The sequence below is a fragment of the Ovis canadensis genome, chromosome 7 (genome assembly GCF_042477335.2).
Source record: "Ovis canadensis isolate MfBH-ARS-UI-01 breed Bighorn chromosome 7, ARS-UI_OviCan_v2, whole genome shotgun sequence".
Lineage (NCBI taxonomy): Eukaryota > Metazoa > Chordata > Mammalia > Artiodactyla > Bovidae > Ovis > Ovis canadensis.
Window position 1 is genome coordinate 48,134,327 of NC_091251.1, and position 25,492 is coordinate 48,159,818.

A 25,492-nucleotide genomic window follows, 5' to 3' on the forward strand; every position below is an offset into this window, starting at 1 on the left:
ACAGAAAGGGGAAGGGTGGCTGCCAAGGGCTAGAGAGGAGGCAATGGGAAGTTGTTTTTAATGGGTATAGAGTTTCAGTTTTACAAGATGGAAAGAGTTGTAGACATTGACTGTACAACATTGTGAAAGCACTGTTGAACTGCAAGGTCTCCTACGTCTCCTGCATTGCAGGTGGATTCCTTATCTGCACACTTAAAACTGGTTAAGATAGTGAATTTTATGTTATGTATATCTTACCACATTTTAATATTTTTAAAGCTTTTTAGCAATGGAGGATTAAACTTCAGTGTGTAGAGTAGATTTTAACACACATGAAGGATGATTATTAGAAGCTTATTCTAGCCAAATAGATGGTTTTGACGCCCTCAAGTAGGTGAAAGTGATGGTATTAAAAGGGCAAGGAGAGATGCTAAAGATGCTAAAGACATGGGGCTCTGATCATAGCTCTTTTCAAACCTCCTTTCTAAATGCTTCCCTGGTGGCTCAGATGGTAAAGAATCTGCCTGCAATGCAGGAAACCTGGATTTGATCCCTGGGTCAGGAAGATGCCCTGGAGAAGGGAATGACAACCATTCTGGTATTCTTGTCTGAAATATCCCATGGACAGAGGAGCCTGGTGGGCTACAGACCATGGGGTCGCAAAGAGTTGAACATGACTGAGCAATTAACACTTCACTCCTTCCTAAATATGGCTGTACCATTGGATTTGGGGTTTTTTTTTTTTTGTTTATTTTTAATAATTCTCTTTTCTTTAATGTTTGCTTTTGTGTTATCTTAGCCTCTTAGGTATCCAGGGAGCAGAGGCCTGCCTACTTAATCCTTATGTAAAGCACTCAGCACCACAAAGAGATAGAATCTTAATAAATATGATCATTAGAACATGTATTGGAGGGACAGAAATCACTGTGAAAAATAATAGACCTGGTTTTGATATCAATTTATATTCCCATGAGCACATGAAAGGTGATAGGGTTTTACTGGTGTCTGAAATATCTCAGTAATAGTAGTTGTTATGGGCTTCCCCGATGGCTCAGCAGATAAAGAATCCGCCTGAATGCAGGAGACACAGGTTCAATCCCCAGGTAGGGAAGATCCCCTGGAGAAGGGAACAGCAACCACTCCACTATTCTTGCCTGAAAATTCGCATGGACAGAGGAGCCTGGTGGGCTACAGTCTAATGGGTTGCAAAGAGTCAGACATGACTGAGTGACTAAGCACAACACAATTGTTTTGAGTAAAATGTGAACTCCAAAACTATGATGAAAACATATAAATGAACATATGACTTATGTGAAACTGATGAGATCTTTAAACTTTTATGTCCTGACAGCTTGTGGTCATTAGTGACCCCCACATCAAGGTTGATCCCAACTACTCAGTGTATGCTAAGGCCAAAGAACAGGGCTTTTTTGTGAGGAATCATGACGGAGGAGACTTTGAAGGTGTATGCTGGCCTGGTAAGATGTCATTTTTTTCACCTGATATCCACTGTTTAGCCCCAATTAATGAAGGCTGCATTAATTTCTTATAGATGTCACATGCTATATTTTAGGTGCCTTTCCTTAAAGGTATTATCATCTTTTATATCTTTCATCTAACACCTGGTATGGTGTTCTTTGTATACATTTAAAAGTCAGTGAATGATTGAAAAATAAATAAGCAAACCTCAGTAACATGCTGTTTCCCTTAGCAAATAAAAATTAAAAGCCAGAGAACTGGAACAGAAGAAGAGGAAAAGAGAAGAGTCCTGCATGTCTCTCCCTGCGCTTTTTTTCTTTTTTGCCTCAACAGCCCATAGGTTTGACTTTCCAGCCTTTCATGAGTGATCTCAGCTGCCCCTGACAACTCTGAAGCCTTCATTTCAGAAATCATTAATTTAAAGCCTTGGTAGAAACTCCTCACAGACAAAAGGGAAGTACCAGTCTATCATCTGATGGCACTCTATCATAAATTCACACACAATGGAGAAAGCCCATGCATTCCTCTTCTCCCTGTACCACTTACAAACACGTCTCTGCCCTCCTTAAGAACAAAGGGTTCACTCCAGGATATCTGCCATAATCCTTACTGGGGCTGTCTGAGGCCATCAGTGAATGATAGGGTCCATCCTGGTGCTTGTTCATTGGCATTCCCCTGCCCTCTGGGTCTGAGAGGACTAGTGATTGTCACTGGAGTTCAGCATTGCCTTCATCAGCTTCTCACCAGACTATGCCTCTGTATCGGCTATCTTTTGTGTTTGATGCAAGGCACTCATTCATTACCCAGCTTTCACATCTTGCATCTTACCATGAGGACCACTGTTCCTAACAGGCTGTCTACTCTTCTGCCTCTGCAGGTCTCTCCTCTTACCTGGACTTCACCAACCCCAAAGTCAGAGAGTGGTATTCTAGTCTCTTCGCTTTCTCTGTTTATCAGGTTTGTTTTTATTCCTTTGCTCTTTCCTAGTTACCTGGAAGGATGAAGTAAGGAAAGAAGTGACTAAATAGAAGTACTCTGCTTCACTGAGTAGTTCCTGATAAATAATACTTATATGAAGAGGCAGGGATGCCAACCACATATCAGATTTTGGCGGTGCCATATGAATGACATATGAAGAGAGGCACCATATGAATTACCAAATGCACAAAAGCTGTGATTTTGACTTTCATTATGATAGACTGTATGGTATATCAAATTACTTAATAATAGATATTTATTATATTTTCAAATTGTAGAAATTTTTACTTCATATGGTATTATTAAAAATGATAATGATATATGTGAAAGTAGCTTGCAGAGTATAACATGACATTAAAAGTAAGGTATAATAATAATTCTTAAAATCTTATAAAAATCACAGAGAAAACTGGAGAGGCCACATCTAGACAACTACATGGTGGTAGTGATAAGAATGATAACTAATATAAATTGAGTACATGCTATGTTCCAAGCACTATGCTAATCACTTTGTGTGCATTATACCATTTCATCTTCACAATAACTCTTTGATGTTGGAATTGTAATTAACTCTAATCCCACAGATAAGAAAATCAAGGCATGGACAAGTATAAAATCTGCTAAATTCACCCATCTAATAAGGGGTAAATCCAAGATTTTAACTTAGGTCGACTGTCTCCCAAGCCTGGCTCTTAACCACTAAACTCTAGTTTCTGAGCATCCTGTATTAGAAATAGGAGCTTCCCTGAGGTTAAGAATCTGCCTTGCAATGTAGGAGATGTGGGTTCTGTCCCTGGTTGTGAAACTAAGACCCACATGTTGTAAACTGTTACACCACAGCAAAAGATCTCACGTGAGGCAGTGCAGATCCTGTGTGCCACAACCAACCTGATGCAGCAAACTAAATAAGTAAATGTTTGTTTTTTTAAAAAAAGAAGAGAACTTAGAGCAGGGTTAAATAATAATCGGGCCAATCCAGTCATACACACTTGTTCCCCTGTTGTCTATGGCTGCTGGCATATAACTATACCTGGACTGGGTTATAGAAAAAAGAGGCCTTATGGCCTGCAAAGTTGAAAATATTTACTATCTGGCCCTTCCAGAAAAAGTTTGCCAGGTGCTGCCTTAGAGAGTGTTAAACAACAACAGTCAAAGCAGCTAAATACTTGGAACCTATACAGCCTTCATTGAAGTATACATGATTAGAAAGAATTTGAAGTAAAGAGTCAGAAAAAAACATGTAAGCCTCCTCCAGGCATTTGAAAGACTACCGTGTGGGGAAGGCAGCAGATGTATTTTCTGGTATCCCAGAAGACAGCCTGGTCCCTGTGAGAGAATGTTACATGGAACAAGACTTTCAGAAAACTTGGAATGAGCTGCCTGAGAGACTCCTGGTCATTGTAACTATTGAATCAAATGCTGAGAGACCAGGAATTTTTATAAAGGGACTCCAGCCTGGTAGGCTCCAGTCCATGCGGTTGCTAAGAGTCGGGCGCAACTGAGCAACTTCACTTTCACTTTTCACTTTCATGCATTGGAGAAGGAAATGGCAACCCACTCCATTCTCCAGGGACTATGGGGTCGCACAGAGTCGGACACAACTGAAGCGACTTAGCAGCAGCAGCAGCAGGAGCAGCACCGTGTTAACTGGATAACTCAACAGCCCCTTCCCACTCTAAGTCAAACAATTCTCTGTAGGATACACACTGTAGGTCCTGCTGACAAATGGTGTCTTAGCTGTCAAACCCTTCACAGTACTAGAGGGAAGGCAGAATCTCTTCACGGACCGTTCTAACTGCCCCTGGTAACAGTTGGAGCAGGTGAGGGATGATGGAGAACCTGATTGTGAACGTTCACAACCTGTCCTGTAGGGGTTCTCCGGGCGGTCTCAGAATGGACATATGGGTGACATGGGACTACAGCACATCGCTCTTTCATTCGTCAGCAAGAACTTATTGAGAACCCTCTGCCATTCAGGTTGTTCTAGGTATTTGGGATTTACCAGTGAATAAAACAGACAAAATTCCTTGCCCTGTGGAACTTTTATTCTAGCAGATGACAGAGCATACATAATAAACAGAATAAATAATAAGGTAAATGGAGTAGGAAAGAGGATTAGGGTCGGCTGTCATATTATCCTTATCACTGTAGGAGTTTTCTCATGATCAAGATTGACTTCCTAGGGATCTACTGACATCCTCTACGTATGGAACGACATGAATGAGCCCTCTGTCTTTAAAGGCCCGGAGCAAACCATGCAGAAGAATGCCATTCATCACGGCAACTGGGAGCACCGGGAACTTCACAACATCTATGGCTTTTATCAGGTAAGACCTGGATCCACAGGCCCTACGTTTGGGGCTGAAAGTCATTTGCTTTGTAACAACCATACTATACTGTTCATTTCTCCTTGTGTGTCTTTTCTGTCAACTGTAATAGGTCTTATCAGGTTGTAGCCAATATAAAACATTATTTCTCCCTTTGCGTCTTTTCCTTCTATAATGAACCTGATCAGCTGATTAACTTATAGATATTGTGGGATTAATGATAACATGGAAACATCTTCCTTGACAGGAGCCATTAGTAAGGAGCATTAGATAATCCCTCAAACCTTTTACTGAAGTAGGCTGTGCATAAATACATCAAAGACAAAACAAATTTTTAAAAATTTCACAAATGTCTAAATACAGCAAGTCTTATGTTCATACCAGGGAAGTAAGATTTAGAACACAGAGGCACAATTTCAGTATGTATACTTTCTAAATGTAGAAGGTCTTCCTTAAGTACTTAGCCCTCTCAATGGAAGGTGGTAGAATTGTCTTCCATTTGCCAGTCACATTCAAAAATCTTTGCAGTCACTTGCCCTAATTTTTATTTGTGGTTGGTTCTTTGTTATCTTCAGAATGTAACAGGGTTCCTGTGACCCTCCCACCAATTGCTGTTTTCCAGTGGGAGCTGCTGGCTACATATGGCATGGTTTCCAGAAAGTATCCGTTTACTTCTCTATGCAGGCTCTTGCTATATCTGTAAACTACTTTATGGTTGGAGAATTTTCTTATGTAGGCCAGAGCCAGGCACTTAACCTCTCTGAAGCTCAGTTTTTTCCATTAACAAAAACTATCTCAGAGGTTGTTGTGTAAGTTATAAGAAAAAAAATCTTATAAAAGTGCCTACAATAATAAGCACCAAATAAATTCTCTTTTATTATTTACCATTATTTCATTGCTATTTTTAAGTTTTTATTTATTTACTTTTTTGACTGTGCTGAGTCTTAGTTGCTGCTCAGGCTTTTCTCTAGTTGCGGCATGCAAGAGCTACTCTCTAGTTACAGTGTGCAGGCTTCTCGCTGAAGTTGCTTCTCTTGTTGTGGAACACGGGCTCTAGGGCACGTGAGCTCAGTGGCTGTGGCTCCCAGGCTCTAGAGTATAGGCTCAGTAGTTGTGGTGCACAGGCTTAGTTGCTCCGCAGCATGTGGGATCTTCCCAGACCAGAGGTTGAACTTGTATCTCCTGCATTGGCAGGTAGAGTCATTACCTCTGAGCCACCAGGGAAGCCCCTGTTTCATTGCTATTTTAATCAAAGAAATTGTTTCACTCTTTTAATAGGGAAATTTAGAGCAGTTTCATTATATTATGAAAATTATTTGGAAGATTTTTTAATATTTTCCATTTCATGTTCCCACCTATTATTTACTCTTTGCACATGAAATAGCTTATTGGGGATGTCTGCACAATGCCATAATTCAGTCGTCTATTTGAAATTTTTCTTCTTTGACATCATAGCAAATGGCCACTACAGAAGGACTGATCCAGCGATCTAAAGGAAAGGAGAGACCCTTTGTTCTTACACGTTCATTCTTTGCTGGATCACAGAAATATGGTAAGGACTGGCTCATATGATCATACTTAAAAACACAAGCTAGCAGCCTGTCTCTTTTGACCATATATGGTATATGGTGCAACTCTGTTGATACTTTCCTTTTCAGTAGATCACCCCTTAGATTGTAGAGAGTGATGCGCCCTGAAATATTTATTTTCTCCTGAGACAGAGTAAACCAATTTTAATAAAGTTTAGTTACTTGTTTCCCATGGAAGAACTTCCCTTGTGGCTCAGCTGGTAAAGAATCTGCCTGCAATCAGGGAGACCTGGGTTCGATCCTGGGGTTGGGAAGATCCTCTGGAGAAGGGAGAGACTACCCACTCCAGTATTCTGGTCTGGAGAATTCCATGGACTGTATAGTCCATGGGGTCACAAAGTCAGACATGACTGAGCAACTTTCACTTTCACTTTCATGGAAGCACTGGCCACTTAGTTGGGAGAATGTCTTTAGAGAATCTATTTCCTGGGATGGCCTGTCTCTTTGATTTATCAAGACCAGAGAAAATATACTTCTAACATTCCTTCAACCACCTGTTCCACTAAGCAGTGTGGTTTAAAATAGACCTAGCTTTTTTGCTGTGGTCAGTGTCATCTATAGCTGGATCCAGTGTACTGGCTAATGCAGATCTAGTTCAACCTAATCACCCCATGGCAGGAAGGCTATTTGACATCCCCTGGCCTTGCATAAATAACCTGAAGCTTAAGTCCCAGTTTGAGGAATCCAGCCTTTATTTTACCAGAGACATTATTAGGCCTCCTACTCCACCCCTGAAAACCAGCCCCAATGGTACTCTGGAAAGGGCCAAAACATTATCAGCAGGCAAAGATATACAGAGATGCTCATCACAGCATTAGTCCTTAAAATAAAAAGAAATAAAGAAAATCCAGATATCTAACAGTAAGGGAATAGTTATTAAGTAATGGTGTATTCGTATGATAGACTATCATAAGGATATTTAATATATGCCTTAATTGCATGGTAGATGAGGGAAGGAAAATCAGGATACCTAAATGTTTATATATTATCTTGATTTTGTTAAAAAAAAAAATATATATATATATATGTATAGGTATATGTAGGTAGTAATCTAAATGGGGCTTCCCAGATGGCGCTAGTGGTAAAGAACCCACCTCTCAGTTCAGGAGACCTAGGAGACTTGGGTTCGATCCCTAAGTTGGGAAGATCGCCTGGAGGAGGGCATGGCAACCCACTCCAGTATTCTTGCCTGGAGAATCCCATGGACAGAAAAGCCTGGTCAGCTCAAGTCCATGGGGTTGCAAAGAGTCTGACATGAAAGAGGCGACTTAGCAAGCACACATGCAGTAATCTAAATGAATATAATACCATGGTGATTATGAGTTATTTTAATTTTCTTCTTTTTTATCTCTATTTTCCAAATTCTCTATAAGTATCCTTTTTAATCACTAAAACAAGTAAGGTCTTTGAACGAAAACATTTCTAAGGAGAAGTTTAAAAAAGATATAACCGGAGGTAGTGGAGGGGTGGGCTGGGGGTTTCCGGTTAGTAGATGCAACTATTACATATAGAATGGATAAACAACATGATCCTGCTGTGTAGCACGGGGAACTATAGTCAATATCATGAGACAAACCATAATGAAAAGAATATGAAAAATGTATATATGTATAACTGGATCACTGCTGTGCAGCAGAAATTAGCACAAAATTGTAAATCAGTTCTGTTCAGTCACTTAGTCGTGTCCGACTCTTTGCAACCCCATGAATTGCAGCATTCCAGGCCTCCCTCTCCATCACCAACTCCCAGAGTTCACTCAGACTCACATCCATCGAGTCTGTGATGCCATCCAGCCATCTCATCCTCTGTCATCCCCTTCTCCTCCTGCCCCCAATCCCTCCCAGCATCAGAGTCTTTTCCAATGAGTCAACTCTTCACATGAGGTGGCCAAAGTACTGGAGTTTCAGCTTCAGCATCGTTCCTTCCAATGAACACCCAGGACTGATCTTTAGAATGGACTGGTTGGATCTCCTTGCAGTCCAAGGGACTCTCAAGAGTCTTCTCCAACACCACAGTTCAAAAGCATCAATTCTTCGGTGCTCAGCTTTCTTCACAGTCCAATTCTCACATCCATACATGACTACTGGAAAAACCATAGCCTTGACTAGACGGACCTTTGTTGGCAAAGTAATGTCTCTGCTTTTGAATATGCCATCTAGGTTGGTCATAACTTTCCTTCCAAGGAGTAAGTGTCTTTTAATTTCATGGCTGCAATCACCATCTGCAGTGATTTTGGAGCCCCCCAAAATAGTCTGATGCTGTTTCTACTTTTTCCCCATCTATTTCCCATGAAGTGATGGGACCAGATGCCATCATCTTCGTTTTCTGAATGTTGAGCTTTAGGCCAACTTTTTCACTCTCCTCTTTCACTTTCATCAAGAGGCTTTTTAGTTCCTCTTCACTTTCTGCCATAAGGGTGGTGTCATCTGCATATCTGAGGTTATTGATATTTCTCCCGGAAATCTTGATTCCAGCTTGTGCTTCTTCCAGCCCAGCGTTTCTCATGATGTACTCTGCATATAAGTTAAATAAGCAGGGTGACAATATACAGCCTTGATGTACTCCTTTTCCTATTTAGAACCAGTCTGTTGTTCCATGTCCAGTTCTAACTGTTGCATTCTGACCTGCATATAAGTTTCTCAAGAGGCAGGTCAGGTGGTCTGGTATTCCCATCTCTTTCAGAATTTTCCACAGTTTATTGTGTTCCACACAGTCAAAGGCTTTGGCATAGTTAATAAAGAAGAAATAGATGTTTTTCTAGAACTCTCTTGCTTTTTTGATGATCCAGCAGATGTTGGCAATTTGATCTCTGGTTCCTCTGCCTTTTCTAAAACCGGCTTGAACATCAGGGAGTTCACGGTTCACATATTGCTGAAGCCTGGCTTGGAGAATTTTGAGCATTACTTTACTAGTGTGTGAGATGAGTGTAACTGTGCGGTAGTTTGAGCATTTATTGGCATTGCCTTTCTTTGGGATTGGAATGAAAACTGACCTTTTCCAGTCTTGTATAATTGTAAATCAGCTATACTTTAAAAAATAACAGAAGATATGCATATAAGTAATTTTCTATCTCTTAAATATATTGGCCCATTGCCTAGTCTTTAATACTCTGTGTGAAGCTATTGACTTACCCCCAAAGCATACCAAGTGAGGCATTACAAAGAACACTGTTGTATCAAGTCCTGTGCTGAAACCAACAGCCAGAGAGAACTTCCAACTAAACAGCCATTTGAGACCTGAAAACATCTGCATATTTACATGAACTTTGTTACTTTATAAGAACGTTATGGGTTTTAAAGTCATTATGTAGATATATACATACCTCATTTGAAGTTCAGAAGGAATTATGAAGGTACTGTTTTAAAAGAAAAATCCCTTGAAAATATTTTCCTTTGCAGACCATAGGACAGCCTAAAATTTCTACAAAATATTAAAACAAAAATAGCCACCAAAACTATTTTAGTAAAAGAGAGACAAAATGTTTCAGGAGTAATATAGACTTAATAAAATAAGGTTATTTTCTTTTATGAATATCTTGAGTGTTATATATCTTTACAAGTTCTTACCAACTATTCAGTGCTCAAGAGCACTGGCTTTAGAGTCAGACTGCCTGAGCTGAAATCCTACCAGATCCACTTTTGCCATATTTCCATCTGCTGTAAAATAAAGTTAGTGTTTACCTGATAGAGTTGCTGTGATGATTAAATGGAATGATACAAGCAAAGTAGCATACCTCCTGGCTCAGTGAGGGCTCTGTAAATGTTAACCATTGATATTACTACTTTATTTTGTCTCCCTCATGTGGTTGTTTTTTTTTTTTTTTTCCTCATGTGGTCTTAAAACCTCTTACAGAGGATTTTGCAGAAAGCAGGGTGGCACATAGGCATATAGATCAATGAAACAGAATAGAGAATCCAGAAAGAGTCCAACACATATATGATCAAATATTTAGCAGCAAAGTTGCCAAGGCAATTTAATGGAGAAAGGAGTTTTTTCAATAAATAGTATTGAAACATGGGGTATCCATATGGGGGAGGGGGAAAGAATCTTAACCCTTACCTCACACCATACACACAAAATAACTCAAAATGGAATATAGACTTATACTATTAAAGTTAAAACAAACAAAAGGCTTCTAGAGAAAAAATGTAGAAAACCTTCGTGACTTTGAGATGGCAAAATTTCTTAGAACACAAAAAGCACAAAACATAAAAAATGATAAATTGGATTTCATCAAAATTTTAAAAAGATATTGTTAAGAAAATGAAAGTGAAAGTCACTCAGTCACATCCGATTCTTTGTGACCCCATGGACTATACAGTCCATGGAATTCTCCAGGCCAGAATACTAGAGTGGGTAGCCTTTCCCTTCTCCAGGGGAACTTCCCAACCCAGGGATCAAACCCAGGTCTCCTGCATTGCAGGTGGATTCTTTACCAGCTGAGCCACCAGGGAAGCCTATTGTTAAGAAAATGAAAGTCAAGTCACAGACTGAGAGAAGACATTTGCAATATACATATATATTTATCAAAGAACTTGTATCCAGACTATATGAAGAACTTTCATAATTAAATAATTACAAGAAAGAAATGTGTTCCTTTATATTAGTTTGTCTATTACAAATATGGAATCTAAATATGAAATTGAGTACACATGGATTTTTTTTTTTCTTCTAATACCTTCTTACTGATGACCAAAGGTGCTGTGTGGACAGGTGATAACACAGCAGAGTGGAGTTACCTGAAAATTTCTATCCCTATGTTGCTTACCCTCAGCGTGACTGGGATCTCTTTTTGTGGAGGTAAGGATAGCCCTCAGGGCTGAAGTGAGAGAAAAATCAAAGCGGTGGGAAGTGCGGGGGGTGGGGGGTGTTTTCATTAAAGCTGGTCAGAAATCCCTTCTTGTGAGTTGTTTTCAACAGAATAAATGTGGGAAAGAGAAAATGAGGAGAATGGAGTACAGACTAGAGAGGAGAATGAAGGGGATGCTTCAGCACTGCGAGCGTCTCGTCTGAACTGAGGACATGAAGTAAAGTCATCAGAAAGCGAGCCGCAGTATTCTTTTCCTCATTCTCTTACTGCTCTGTTCCCTCCTTAGACACTCTTGATAACTGAGGTTCTCGTCTTGAAATGCTCCTTTTCTATCTGAGAGTGAGAAAAATGGAGAGAACTACAAAGGATTTAGCAAATCAGAAATCAGCTATATAGAAATCCTGCGCCATTTTATATATATACACACACACTTGGAAAAGATAAAATTTAGTTAAAATAAGATTCTCTGATGGGTTGCCTTCCCCTAATCCTAGTAACTCCCTGCAGATGAGAGATCTCAGTATAGAGATGCTCAACCTGGCTACAGGTCCAGCTGCTCCTTGTTTTCTGTGGGACTGGAAGCACTTAATATCACATTTTGATAGATGTGTTTTTTAATAGTGCTAGTTCACATTGAACACAAAGAATTTGTATCCTGCTTAAGGGCTATGCCTGAAATTTTCTCCCTACACCTCTAATTCTGATTATGTCTCTCTCTTTGGTTCTTTCTATAGTTTTTATCTTGCTTCAAACAAAATCAATTGCCAACCACCACCACCGCCCCCCCCCCCATCACTAAATACAGACTTACTGAATCAGGCAGATATTATGCAGTGTCTGAGTTACCAGGGTTCAGGACAAACAGAAATGCTGATCTTGCAATAAAGCCTTTTGACAGGAAAAGAACATATTCAAAGAGCATATTGTCAGATCCCCAGAACAGCCTAAGGTTTTCAGTATGTGCTTCCTAATTTGAGGCCACAGTTTGATGCTGCCATTTTGAGTGCACACACATACCTTTGCTCTATTGGTCTGCAAGGCCTTTTCTTACCTGTGGGCATCATCTGTTAGACGCCCGGATATCTTACTCAGCTCTTCTTTACTGACAAATCAGCGGATGTAGGTGGCTTCATCGGGGATCCAGAGGCAGAGCTGCTAGTGCGGTGGTACCAGGCAGGAGCCTACCAGCCCTTCTTCCGTGGCCATGCCACCAGGAACACCAAGCGACGGGAACCCTGGCTCTTTGGGGAGGAGCACACCCGGCTCATCCGAGAAGCCATCAGAGAGCGCTACACCCTCCTGCCCTACTGGTATTCTCTGTTCTACTCTGCACACGTGGCTTCTCAACCTGTCATGAGGTAAACAGGCTTCACCACCACCCCAGTAACCAGTCTCTACCAGAAGATCCCCTCAGCCACTGGCAATGGAGTAATCACAGTGATTGCAAAAGAAAAGCCAGGAGTTCAACCAAGTGTCATTCAGGTTATTGAGCACCAACTGTGAGCAAGGTCAGGCAGTGGAGGTCACAGAAGATAAAAACTAGATCTCCTGCTATTTGGTGATTCAAGCATTAATATTTGGTTAGCGTTAGTTGCTCAGTCATGTCCAACTCTTTGTAACCTTTGAATAGTAGCCTCTGTCCATGGAATTTTCCAGGCAAGAATACTGGAGTGGGGTAGCCATTCCGTTCGCCAGGGGATCTTCCCGACCCAGGGATTGAACCTGGGTCTCCTGCACTGCAGGCAGATTCTTTACCATCCAAGCCACCAGGGAAGCCCATAATATTTAGTAGGGGATAGAAACAGAAGGAAGGAAGAGAAAGAAAAGATAAAGTGACTTTGTACTTCAGTTCATCTAGTATTTAACCTATGTAGGCAAACAAAACATGCCACCCCAAAATGTGTCTTTTTGGCTTGAGGATTCTTAGGAGCTGACTGTTTTTAAACATACAAAAGGCTCAGGAAGTCTTCTTAACCTCCTCCTTAAATGCCTACAAGAATTTACTTAAAGAGCTTGGTCCAGGAAGTACATTATCGCCAGAGATACCTACAAGGACTATGCACTAAGCATAATAGGGGGAAGCTGGGAACTAAGTCCTCTCTGTGTCCCATTGTCTTTGCATGGCCCAGCAAATGTTTGTTTATCAAACATTTGTTTTTCCATCTCCAAGTGAATATCTTGCCTCACTTTTGGTCTTTTATCCTTTTTTTTTTTTGGCTGCACCATGAGGCATGTGGGATCTTAGTTCCCAGATCAGGGACAGAACCCATGCTCCCTGCAGGGGAAGCACAGAGTCTTAACCACTGGACTGCCAGGGGAAGTTTCCTTCCTCCCCTTTGAAGTCCCAAAACTCACTCACTTCTCCTTCTCTCAGGTGTTACCTCAGCCTCAATTGCCTATCTTGTCTTTAGGCAGTATATTTTTATGGAGCTACTGTTTATACATCATTAAATTTGATTTTCTACTGTTAAACTCTGTCTTGTCAACTTAATTCTTAGACCAGTCAGAAAAACCTAGAAGGATAAAGGAAAGTAGGTTTTTCATCCCCCACACCCATTAGCCTTCTCTCATGAAGATCAACTTATTCTGCCAGTCTTAGCTCTCTATTACCCTTAGGGCTTTTCCTGGTGTATAAATTATATTCCTAGTCTATTTTGAAGGCAAGGTGTGAATGGGTTAGAGAACAGTACACACAGAGACACACATAGTACATCAAGACCTCTAGATCAGCAGTTCCTCAGCCTGACTCAGATCAGAATCACCTGGGGAGCTTTTTTTAAAATACAGATTCCCAGGCCAGACCTCCAAACCTATTATGAGTCCATTGGTTAAGTTGCAGAGATCTATGTTTGTTGGAAGTTTTCCTGGTGATTTTAGACATCAGCCAAGTTTACATGCTTTGTTACTATTTAATAACAAAGGAATCAGTTCAGTTCAGTTCAGTCGCTCAGTCGTGTCCGACTCTTTGCGACCCCATGAATCGCAGCACACCAGGCCTCCCTGTTCATCACCATCTCCCGGAGTTCACTCAGACTCACGTCCATCGAGTCCGTGATGCCATCCAGCCATCTCATCCTCGGTCATCCCCTTCTCCTCCTGCCCCCAACCCTCCCAGCATCAGAGTTTTTTCCAATCAGTCAACTCTTCTCATAAGGTGGCCAAACTATTCTAGTTTCAGCTTTAGCATCATTCCTTCCAAAGAAATACCAGGGTTGATCTCCTTCAGAATGGACTGGTTGAATCTCCTTGCAGTCCAAGAGTCAAAAGCATCAATTCTTCGGCATTCAGCCTTCTTCACAGTCCAACTCTCACATCCATACATGACCACAGGAAAACCCATAGCCTTGACTAGACGGACCTTAGTCGGCAAAGTAATGTCTCTGCTTTTGAATATGCTATCTAGGTTGGTCATAACTTTTCTTCCAAGGAGTAAGCGTCTTTTAATTTCATGGCTGCAGTCACCATCTGCAGTAATTCTGGAGCCAAAAAAAAATAAAGTCTGACACTGTTTCCACTGTTTCCCCATCTATTTGCCATGAAGTGATGGGACCAGATGCCATCATCTTCGTTTTCTGGATGTTGAGCTTTAGGCCAACTTTTTCACTCTCCTCTTTCACTTTTATCAAGAGGCTTTTTAGTTCCTCTTCACTTTCTGCCATAAGGGTGGTATCATCTGCATATCTGAGGTTATTGATATTTCTCCCGGAAATCTTGATTCCAGCTTGTGCTTCTTCCAGTCCAGCATTTCTCATGATGTACTCTGCATAGAAGTTAAATAAGCAGGGTGACAATATACAGCCTTGACGCACTCCTTTTCCTATTTGGAACCAGTCTGTTGTTCTATGTCCAGTTCTAACTGTTGCTTCCTGACCTGCATACAGATTTCTCAAGAGGCAGGTCAGGTGGTCTGGTATTCCCATCTCTTTCAGAATTTTCCACAGTTTATTGTGATCCACACAGTCAAAGGCTTTGGCATAGTCAATAAAGCAGAAATAGATGTTTTTCTAGAACTCTCTTGCTTTTTTGATGATCCAGCGGATGTTGGCAATTTGATCTCTGGTTCCTCTGCCTTTTCTAAAACCGGCTTGAACATCAGGGAGTTCACGGTTCACATATTGCTGAAGCCTGGCTTAGAGAATTTTGAGCATTACTTTACTAGCATGTGAGATGAGTGCAATTGTGCAGTAGTTTGAGCATTTATTGGCATTGCCTTTCTTTGGGATTGGAATGAAAACTGACCTTTTCCAGTCCTGTGGCCACTGCTGAGTTTTCCAAATTTGCTGGCATATTGAGTGCAGCACTTTCACAGCATCATCTTTCAGGATTTGAAATAGCTCAATTGGAATTCCATCCCCTCCACTAGCTTTGTTCGTAGTGATGCTTTCTAAGGCCCACTTGACTTCATGTTCCAGGATGTCTGGTTCTAGATGAGTGATCACATCATCATGACTATCTGGGTCATGAAGATCTTTTTTGTACAATTCTTCTGTGTATTCTTGCCACCTCTTCTTAATGTCTTCTGCTTCTGTTAGGTCCATACCATTTCTGTCCTTTATCGAGCCCATCTTTGCATGAAATGTTCCCTTGGTATCTCTAATTTTCTTGAAGAGATCTCTAGTCTTTCCCATTCTGTTGTTTTCCTCTATTTCTTTGCATTGATTGCTGAGGAAGGCTTTCTTATCTCTTCTTGCTCTTCTTTGGAACTCTGCATTTAGATGCCTATATCTTTCCTTTTCTCCTTTGCTTTTCACCTCTCTTCTCTTCACAGCTATTTGTAAGGCCTCCCCAGACAGCCAATTTGCTTTTTTGCATTTCTTTTCCATGGGGATTGTCTTGATCTCTGTCTCCTGTACGATGTCACGAACCTCAGTCCATAGTTCATCAGGCACTCTATCTATCAGATCTAGTCCCTTAAATCTATTTCTCACTTCCACTGTATAATCATAAGGGATTTGATTTAGGTCATACGTGAATGGTCTAGCGGTTTTCCCTACTTTCTTCAATTTAAGTCTGAATTTGGTAATAAGGAGTTCATGATCTGAGCCACAGTCAGCTCCCGGTCTTGTTTTTGTCGACTGTATAGAGCTTCTCCATCTTTGGCTGCATAGAATATAATCAATCTGATTTCGGTGTTGACAAAGGAATAGATCATTACAAAGGCTAGTGAATATAATGAAAATGTTTCTCTTATTAAAAAGTATCTTTCCCTCCTGAAATTGAAAGCAACATTAGAACCATGAAGTTAATATCCAGAGATATTGAAAGTTTTGTGATTTTAATAAGCCCAAGTGCCTCCTACTTAGTTGTGTACATCAGTAACAATAAAACAAAACCCAAACACCACAAAAGTTTCTGAAACCTCCAAAAATGTTGCCAACTTGAAAACAAGAAAAACCAATTCCTTTCACTTAGCTAATGATTAAGGATACATGAAAAGCAGTGACAGTTTAAAAATGGCACAGATTCTACATTATAAAATTCAGTTTTACCAACATTTAAGTTTGGTAGAAACCAACACAGTACAGAAAGTGAAGAACCAAAGAGCCTCTTGATGAAAGTGAAAGAGGAGAGTGAAAAAGTTGGCTTAAAGCTCAACATTCAGAAAACAAATATCATAGCATCTGGTCCCATCACTTCATGGGAAATAGATGGGGAAACAGTGGCTGACTTTATTTTTTTGGGCTCCAAAGTCACTGCAGATGGTGATTGCAGCCATGAAATTAAAAGACGCTTACTCCTTGGAAGGAAAGTTATGACCAACCTAGACAGCATATTACAAAGCAAAGACATTACTTTGCCAACAAAGGTCCATCTAGTCAAGGCTGTGGTTTTCCAGTGGTCATGTATGGATGTGAGAGTTGGACTATAAAGAAAGCAGAGCGCCAAAGAATTGATGCTTTTGAACTGTGGTGTTGGAGAAGACTCTTGAGAGTCCCTTGGACTGCAAGGATATCCAACCTGTCCATCCTAAAGGAAATCAATCCTGAGTGTTCATTGGAAGGACTGATGTTGGAACTCCGATACTTTGGCCACATGATGTGAAGAGCTGACTCATCTGAAAAGACCCTGATGCTGGGAAAGATTGAAGGCGGGAAGAGAAGGGGACGACAGAGGATGAGATGATTGGATGGCATCACTGACTCAATGGAGATGAGTTTAAGTAAACTCCAGGAGTTGATGATGGACAGGGAGGCCTAGCGTGCTGTGGTCCATGGGGTTGTGAAGACTCGGACACAACTGAGTGACTGAACTGAACTGAACATAATACAGTTAAGTAATTATCCTTCAATTAAATCAATTTTAAAAAAACATTTAGTTTGTTTTACACCAAAAACATTTGGACTCGGGCAAAGTTCTGATTATGCCTGTCATAGTAATTCAGTGCTCAACAATGAGAACAAGAAGTTTCGGGTACTAGAATTCTCAAGCTTTAATTGGACCATTTAAGCTAACAGACAGCTCTTTCACACAAGAGAAATATATAGTAATCATAACAAGGGGATCCCAGTTGGTGCTAGTGATAAAGAACCGACCTGCCAATGCAGGAGATGTAAGAGACTGGGTTCGATCCCTGGGTCTAGGAGATCCCCTGAGGAAGGGAATGCCACCCATCCAGTATTCTTGCCTGAGAAATCCCATGGACAGAGAAGCCTGATGGGCTATAGTCCATGGAGCTGCAAAGAGCTGAACAAGACTTAGCAGCTAATAACAACAACAACAATCATAACCAGGGCTCATAAAATCTTGACTCGTATGAAAAGAGTCTTGACTTTTTCAATTTCCTTTGTATAGTTATAAAACTGAAAATATGAGAGATTGAATTATTAAAAAAACCTGATGATGTTGAAGTAAGAAATTTCTTTTTTCTTTTCCCCAGGCCTCTGTGGGTAGAGTTCCCTAATGAATTAGAGACTTTTAGTGTGGAAGATGAATACATGCTGGGTGAGCATTTCTGGATTAATTTTACTTATGAGAAATACTATAATTATGTTTTTCTTATTATATTTTCTAGTATAGGAACACTAAAAAATCCCTAGTCTCAAGAAAGCCAAAAAGAAAAGAAATTTCATCACCAAGATTTTTCGTGTGTTGGTGGGATCCCAACTCTATTCTTTTGTCATGTAGTGCTTCTCATAACATGTTAACGTCATATAAACCCATCCCGTTTGTGAATGCCATTTGGAATTCTTGTTCAGGGTCTACCTCTAAGCCTTAAGACACCACCACAGGGAAGGGAAGTAGAAAAAAGTAAACCAGATAGTTATCTTTGTAAAGACCCAGAAGAGCTTATTTCATATGCAAAACAGGACTGGGGTTGTTAGCTTGTTTTTAGTTGGCCTCTTTAATAGGGGTTAATCAAATCTGGAGAAGGCAATGGCACCCCACTCCAGTACTCTTGCCTGGAAAATCCCATGGACGGAGGAGCCTGGTAGGTTGCAGTCTATGGGGTCGCTGAGAGTTGGACACGACTGAGTGACTTCACTTTCACTTTTCACTTTCATGCATTGGAGAAGGAAATGGCAACCCACTCCAGTGTTCATGCCTGGAGACTCCCAGGGACGGGGGAGCCTGGTGGGCTGCCGTCTATGGGGTCGCACAGAGTCGGACACAACTGAAGCGACTTAGCAGTAGCAGCAGCAATCAAATTTGGAACAGGGAAGTTTATCATTTGGGTAATGTGTTCAAGAGGCCAGGCTTGGCAGAGAGTTGCCCAAAAGGTGAATTCTGTTTCTAAAGAGTAGAACCCCCAAAATGTAAAAAACCTATCTCTTTAGGTCTCCACTCATCCTTAGATCTCAAGTTAAAAAGCTACTACTTCCATAGAGAAAATTTTCCTGACCAAAATTGCTTCCTAATATCTAATTCCACCTGCCTTAGTCAAAGTCAGTTCCTCTTAATACATAATTTTCATTCCATTTTGTACTTTTACCGGTTTACTATTTGTCTTAGCTCTAATTAATTTGTAATTACTTGTTTAATATCTGGTTTTGACTGTAAACTTGATGAGGGCAGGGACCATGTCTGTCTAATTTGAAGCTACATTCCTCAAGCCCAGCACAATCCTGAGCAGAATTCAATGAATATTTGTTGAATTAAATAGTGAATTTGTAATTGGATGAATTTTACATATGCTAGTACCAAGATCAAAACAAAATTAATAATCTAGATTTCCTTTAAGAGAATTATAATTTTCCTGATGATACCTGCCCAAGAAAGAGGGCCTGAATATCTATGCAGACCACACTTCTGGGTCACAGTTGTAGACTCACTACATTTAAAGTCACATATAGCAAACAATGAAGCACTTGGAGAAGTGAAATGGTGCTTTCATACTACAGCTGTGCACAAAGTGAGACTATGCTGGACTATGTCAGGGTCCCTCCCTTTAATCCTAATACACCAGAGGTGGATTAATGATACGCAATGATACAGTCACCTCTGCAATGATACAGTCACCTCCGATCACCTGTCCTCTTTCTAACTAACAATAGATCTCCCTGAGGAATCATTGGTTCAACTCACCAGGATCTCTGCCTTTAAGAAGTTCAGTTGTGTGGTCTTTGAAACCACAAAAGCACCCAATTAAGAGAGCAGCGTTGAAACATATACATTACCATATGTAAAATACATAGCCAGTGGAAGTTTGCTGTATGACACAGGAAGCTCAAATCCGGTGCTCTGTGACAACCTAGAGGGATGGGATGGGGTGGAAGGTAGGAGGTGGGAGAGAGGTTCTAAAAGGAAGGGACATATGTTTACCCAAGGTTGATACATGTTGATATGTGGCAGAGACCATAATAACGTAAAGCAATTACCCTCCAATTACAAATAAATAAATTTAAATTTTAAAAAATTTTTTAAAAAGAGAAGGGATGTTTTCAGACCTCTCTTAATGATATTCAACTTTATTTCTTCTCCACATTTCAGGAAGTGCTTTATTGGTTCATCCAGTCACAGAACCAAAGGCTTCTGTGGTTGATGTGTTTCTGCCAGGGTCAAGTGAGGTAACAGTAAACAACAAACATCTGCATACTTTACGTGTGTATGTCTTCCTTTCGAACTTGGTGGCTTAAGACGGCAAAAACTTATGCTCTCATAGTACTGGAGGCTTGAAGTCCAAAATCACGGCATGGGCGGAGTTGGTTCTTCCTGGAGGTTCTGAGGGAGAGTCTGTGCCACGCCACTCTACGCTCCCCGCTTCCCGAGGTTGCCTGCACTCTTGGCATTCCTTGGCTTGTGCCCGCCTCACTTCAGCCTATGCCTCCATCCTCACTGTGTGTGTCTGTGTCTCCTCTCCCATCTGTCTCTTACAAGACACTTGTGATGATATTTAGGGCCTATCTAAAGAATTCCAGATAATCTCCTTACCTTAAGATCCTCAATTTAGTCAAATCTGTTCCTGTAATATTCACTCCTTCCCAGGGATTAGGAAGCAAATACATCTTTTTGAAGGGCCACCATTCAGCCCACTATACCTGTCATCACTGATATGATGATACAGAAAGCCCATGAATGATGTTCTTTCTGCTTGGTTTCTCTAGGAATTTGTAGTTCTGCAGGTGGGGGCTCTTTACAAAGGTTCCCCTGCGAAGCAGAAACCTGAGAAAAGGGTTAAATATTATAACAGCTAAATGAAATGGCTTGCCAAGCATTTCTGCTAAGAGTTTCTTAAATTAATTCTAAGTGCAGGCTCCCATTAAGAGGAACCAGCTCCCTGTCTGACTTTGCCACAGTTTCTATTAATGACCTATTATCATTTCAGGCACACTGTTATGACTATGTAGCCTATTCTTTCAACACTCCTGTTTCCAGGAGTGTTCTGTGATTGTTTCTCTTGCTACATCTTCCCAAAGCCTGGGTAGGAGAGCCAAGCTGCTTCTTGCTGGTTAGCTAGTAAAGTACCACAATGGGCAGAGAGCTGTCTAATAGCCTGGCGGTCAACTTCCCGTGTTTCTGTACAGCACATTCCCTCTCCTGCAAGCCTTTTTCTTGGGGAGGCCTTCTCTGATGCCCTCTTTAAGATCACAGACCACTCCCACTGCCCCTGGTTCTGTCCTCATCTCCTGCATCCTTTATTTGTCTCTGTAGAACATGACGTCTTAAACATCCTAATATTTACTTTTCCCTGGAGAAGGAAATGGTAAAATATTTACTTTTATGTTTTATTATTTATCTCTCCCATTAGAATGTTAGCTTTTTGAAGGCCATGATTTTTATCTATTAATGGCCTCGAATTAATGGCCTATCTGTTAATGTATCCCTCGCATCTAGACAGTCATGTGGCACATAGTAGGCCATCTGTAAGTACTTTCTGGGTGAGGAGCTCAGTAACTAAGCTCTGGATCTAATCTACATGGTGTTTTGTACCAGTTGTACCCTTCTTAGGCCGGGAATCTTTGATTATGGTACCACACACCCTATGCCTCTCATTTCAATCAGACTGGAAATGGTTGATGGGTAATCCCAAATCTTGTTTGAATCCTTTTTTTTTTTTTAACCTATCATTCCCACCAACTTTTTATCTTGAGCTACTAGAATTCACCAAAGAAAGACATTACAAGGAAAGATAGCTAAAGGATTATCCCTTATAAACACAGACACAAAAATCCTTGACAATACATTAGGAAACTGAATCCAGCCAAAGATAATACTTCATGACAAGGTAGGACTAATCCAGTTGAATTGAGAGTTCACTGCAGCTGACAATTGTCAGGGCACAGCCCTCTCACAGTCATGGGAGGACAGTGACAGATTCAACATCCCAGCTTTATACAACCTCTGGTAATCCCAGGAGGTGAACTGTGGCTGCCAGAAATTATATTGGACTAGAAGAGAGAAAAAGGTTTTCTTTTCATCGTTAAGATAGTATCTTAAGGATTTATCCCATCAAATTACTTTGGCAGAAGTTTTTTGACACTTTAGCAAGTAAACCCCCTTGATGGGCATCTCAGATAAGTGTGAACCTCATCCCTGAATTGTACTCTGTTTTTAAAAAATGACACTGTATTAGCAATCCAAATTTCCATTTGTTTTTCTCTAAAGGCTGTTTCCCTGTCAGACGCTTCCTTTTCTCCTGCCTCATTTGTCATTTATTTGCTTGCTGTGTGCTTTTCTGTTTTGTTGTTTTCTCTCTTCTGTCATCTTTTTCACTATAAGATCATTATGTTTTTACAAGCCAATTGAACTATAAAATCCATGAGGGCAGGTTCTATGTCTTTCTGTTCACTCCTGTGTACCCAGCAATGCTGGGCACATGGTAGGTTGTTCAGTAAATAACTTTTGGATGGATGGATGGAAAAATGAATGGCCTTTTACTCAGCTTAATCCATCACAGTACTAGGTTAGTTAGTCCTTTGGGATTTTCTTAAAAGCATATGTTCTCTCTAACTTCTATTCAAGATTTTTAAAATTACACTTAAAATTTTTTTAATCATACTTATTTTGGCTTTCTGGTTATTTGATATCCAAATAAATGGATGTTTTATTAAATAATGAAATCATGCACAAAATGTGCTTATACACATTTTTTCACGAGGGTCTGTTTCTTTTCAGATTTGGTATGACTCTAAGACATTTGCTCACTGGAAAGGAGCGTGTACAGTAAAAATCCCAGTAACCCTGGATGCTGTAAGCTATTTTCAGACTGTTATTTTTACCTGCTGTGCTGGCTAGTTTACTCAGGCTGCCATGACAAAACTCCATAGACTGACTGGCTTCAACAATAGAAAGTTAATTTCTCACGGTTCTGGAGGCTGGAAGCCCCAGATCAAGGGGCCAACCACTTCAGGTCCTGGTGAGGGATTTCTTCCTGGCATGGAGACAGACACCTTCCTGATGCATCCTCTTATGGTAGAGGGAGTGTGTGCTCTTCTTGTGTCTCTTATGACACTAATCGTTTGGATCAGGGCCCCACTCCTATGACTTCATTTAATCCTAATTACCTCTTTTAAGGTCTCCAAATATAGTCACACAGGGGCTTGGGACTTCACTATGTGAAGTCATTCAGTTCATAACATGTGCCTTCATAGAAAGAACCAAGGACGTCAGTGTATAGTAACATATACACGTGGAGACTGAATGTAGATTAGTAGAGGGGCTCCCTGGTGGTTCAGACAGTAAAGAATCCGCCTGCAAATTGGGAGACCTGGGTCAATTCCTGGGTTGGGAAGATCCCCTGGAGGAGAGCATGGCAACCCACTCCAGTGTTCTTGCCTGGAGAATCCCCAAGGACAGAGGAGCCTGGCGGGCTACAGTCCATAGGGTCACAAAAAGTTGGACACAACTGAGCAACTAAGCATAGCATATAGCACAGAACTGAAGGCAGGGAGAGGGTTTGGGGAGCAATGGCGAGTGACCATTAATGGGTACAGGGTTTCTTTTGGAGGGTGATTTTTAATTGATTATGCTGATGGTTGTATGACTGAATATACTAAAAACTACTTAACTGTACACTGTAAATGGATGAATTGTATGACGTGAATTTTCACAGTTTGAAACACTGAAGACACAGTTCTTCCCCATTTATTTACCTTTGTATGTCTAAGAAAAATAATCACAGTGACAACAGGGAGTAAACACAGTGATCGCACAGATACCATACAGAATGGCCTTCTACAGCACCAAATCAGGAGACGTGAGTTTCTACTTGGACCTCTAGGCCCAAGGGGAGGCTACGAGTTATGATGTTAGACCCAGAGCAGCCCATCCAGGCTGCATTTCCTTTTGTTAAAATTAATTCATTTGTTATTTATTTGGGTGCAGCAGGTCTTAGTTGCAGCACTCGGGGTCTTCGTTGTGTCAAGCGGGATCTTTAGTTGCAGTGCACGGACTGTCTAGTTGTAGTGTGCAGACTTACTTGTCCTGTGAGATGTGGGATCTTAGTTCCCTGATCAGGGATGGAACCTGAGTCCCCTGTATTGCAAGGTGGATGTTTAACCACTGGACCACCAGGGAAGTCCCCCAGGCTGCATTTCTGAAGGGAAGTTTGCTCCTGCAACTGAATCACAGCCACTACCAGAGACCTGAAGTAGTGTGAAAATTTTTAAATAGATATATGTTATTTTTTAAAATTCTCAGCAGCAATATGAACTCCGTTATAGAGAAAATAGAGCTTCCCTGGTAGCTCACATGGTAAAGAATCCACCCAGGAGACCTGGGTTCAATTCCTGGGTCAGGAATGTCCCTTGGAGAAGGGAATGGCAACCCACTCCAGTATTCTTGCCTGGAAAATCCCATGAACTAAGTGGCCTGGCAGGCTATAGTCCGTGGGGTCAAAAGAGTCAGACGTGACTGAGCGACTAACACGTTCACGTTCACACAGAGAAAATGATTTCAGATGCCAATTTTCAGATCTAGAATAGACCTTAACATTCATCTACTTGAATCCCTCATGCTTACAGGTGAAGACAGGGAGGTTCAGAGAAGTTAAATTACTTGTCCAGGGTTTCAGCTAAATTGTGGTAGAACTGAGATAAGACCCCAGGTCAATTGGACTTCCACTCCAGGGCCCATCCATATTAACTTACTGCCTCATTCTTTGAAGGAAAATAAAAGAAGAAGAAATTGACTGATGCGGGTGGGGAAGTAAATGTGCTTTTACTTCTTGCTGCGAGTCAAGCAGACGGTGGACATCTTGCCTACTCCACCCTCACTGCTGACTTCATGTATACAGCAGTGCCCCTTATCCGAGGCTTCATGTTCCTCAGTTTCAGTTACCTTCAGTCAACTGCAGCCCCAAAGTATTAACTGTGGTCCAGAAACACTAAATGGAAAATTCCAGAAATAATTCATAAGTTTTAAACTGCATGCTACCCTGAGGAGCATGATGAAATCTTGTGTCATCCTGCTTCATCCTGCCCAGGACATGAATCATTCCCTCGGTCCAGCAGATCCAAGCTGTATATGCTACCCACCCATTAGTATAGGGGAAGGTATCATTATATAGGGTTCAGTACTCTCCTCAGTCTCAGGCATCCACTGGGGGTCTGGGAACGTATCCCCCGGGAAGGAAGGGGGTGCCTACTGTATTCTAGCTCTTCTCCCCACTTGCAGCTTACTCAGAGCAATGTACAAGACTTCACGTGATCCAGGGAGCTTCCTAAGAGAGGACTACACTGGGAGGCACGGAATCTACTGGGCTGTCCTTGCCGTGAGTGCTATTCCAGAAGACCCATGCCTACAGCTCTGTTGTCAGAGTCACATCAAGTGCCCTTGGCAGCTTCTAATAACAGAGATTTCACAGATTCACCATCAGAATTGAGCCAGTCATCCTCGTGATGCAGGGAAGCAGGGACCAAGAAGTGTATAGGCTAAAGTAGGGACAACAGTCG

General features: G+C 41.1%; 1 protein-coding gene across 9 annotated transcripts in view; it reads left to right on the top strand.

Annotated features, from left to right (window-relative positions):
* The window catches only part of GANC (glucosidase alpha, neutral C), an 81,735-nt gene that overhangs the window by 37,072 nt on the left and 19,171 nt on the right, over positions 1-25,492 (top strand). For all 9 annotated transcript variants that reach the window (XM_069596075.1, XM_069596077.1, XM_069596078.1 and 6 more), the window contains 9 exons: positions 1,331-1,457; positions 2,336-2,415; positions 4,620-4,763; positions 6,219-6,315; positions 11,051-11,152; positions 12,277-12,520; positions 18,040-18,104; positions 20,091-20,167; positions 22,716-22,790. In XM_069596075.1, the coding sequence (XP_069452176.1) occupies positions 1,331-1,457; positions 2,336-2,415; positions 4,620-4,763; positions 6,219-6,315; positions 11,051-11,152; positions 12,277-12,520; positions 18,040-18,104; positions 20,091-20,167; positions 22,716-22,790 (1,011 nt within the window). The remainder of the gene's footprint in view (positions 1-1,330; positions 1,458-2,335; positions 2,416-4,619; positions 4,764-6,218; positions 6,316-11,050; positions 11,153-12,276; positions 12,521-18,039; positions 18,105-20,090; positions 20,168-22,715; positions 22,791-25,492) is intronic.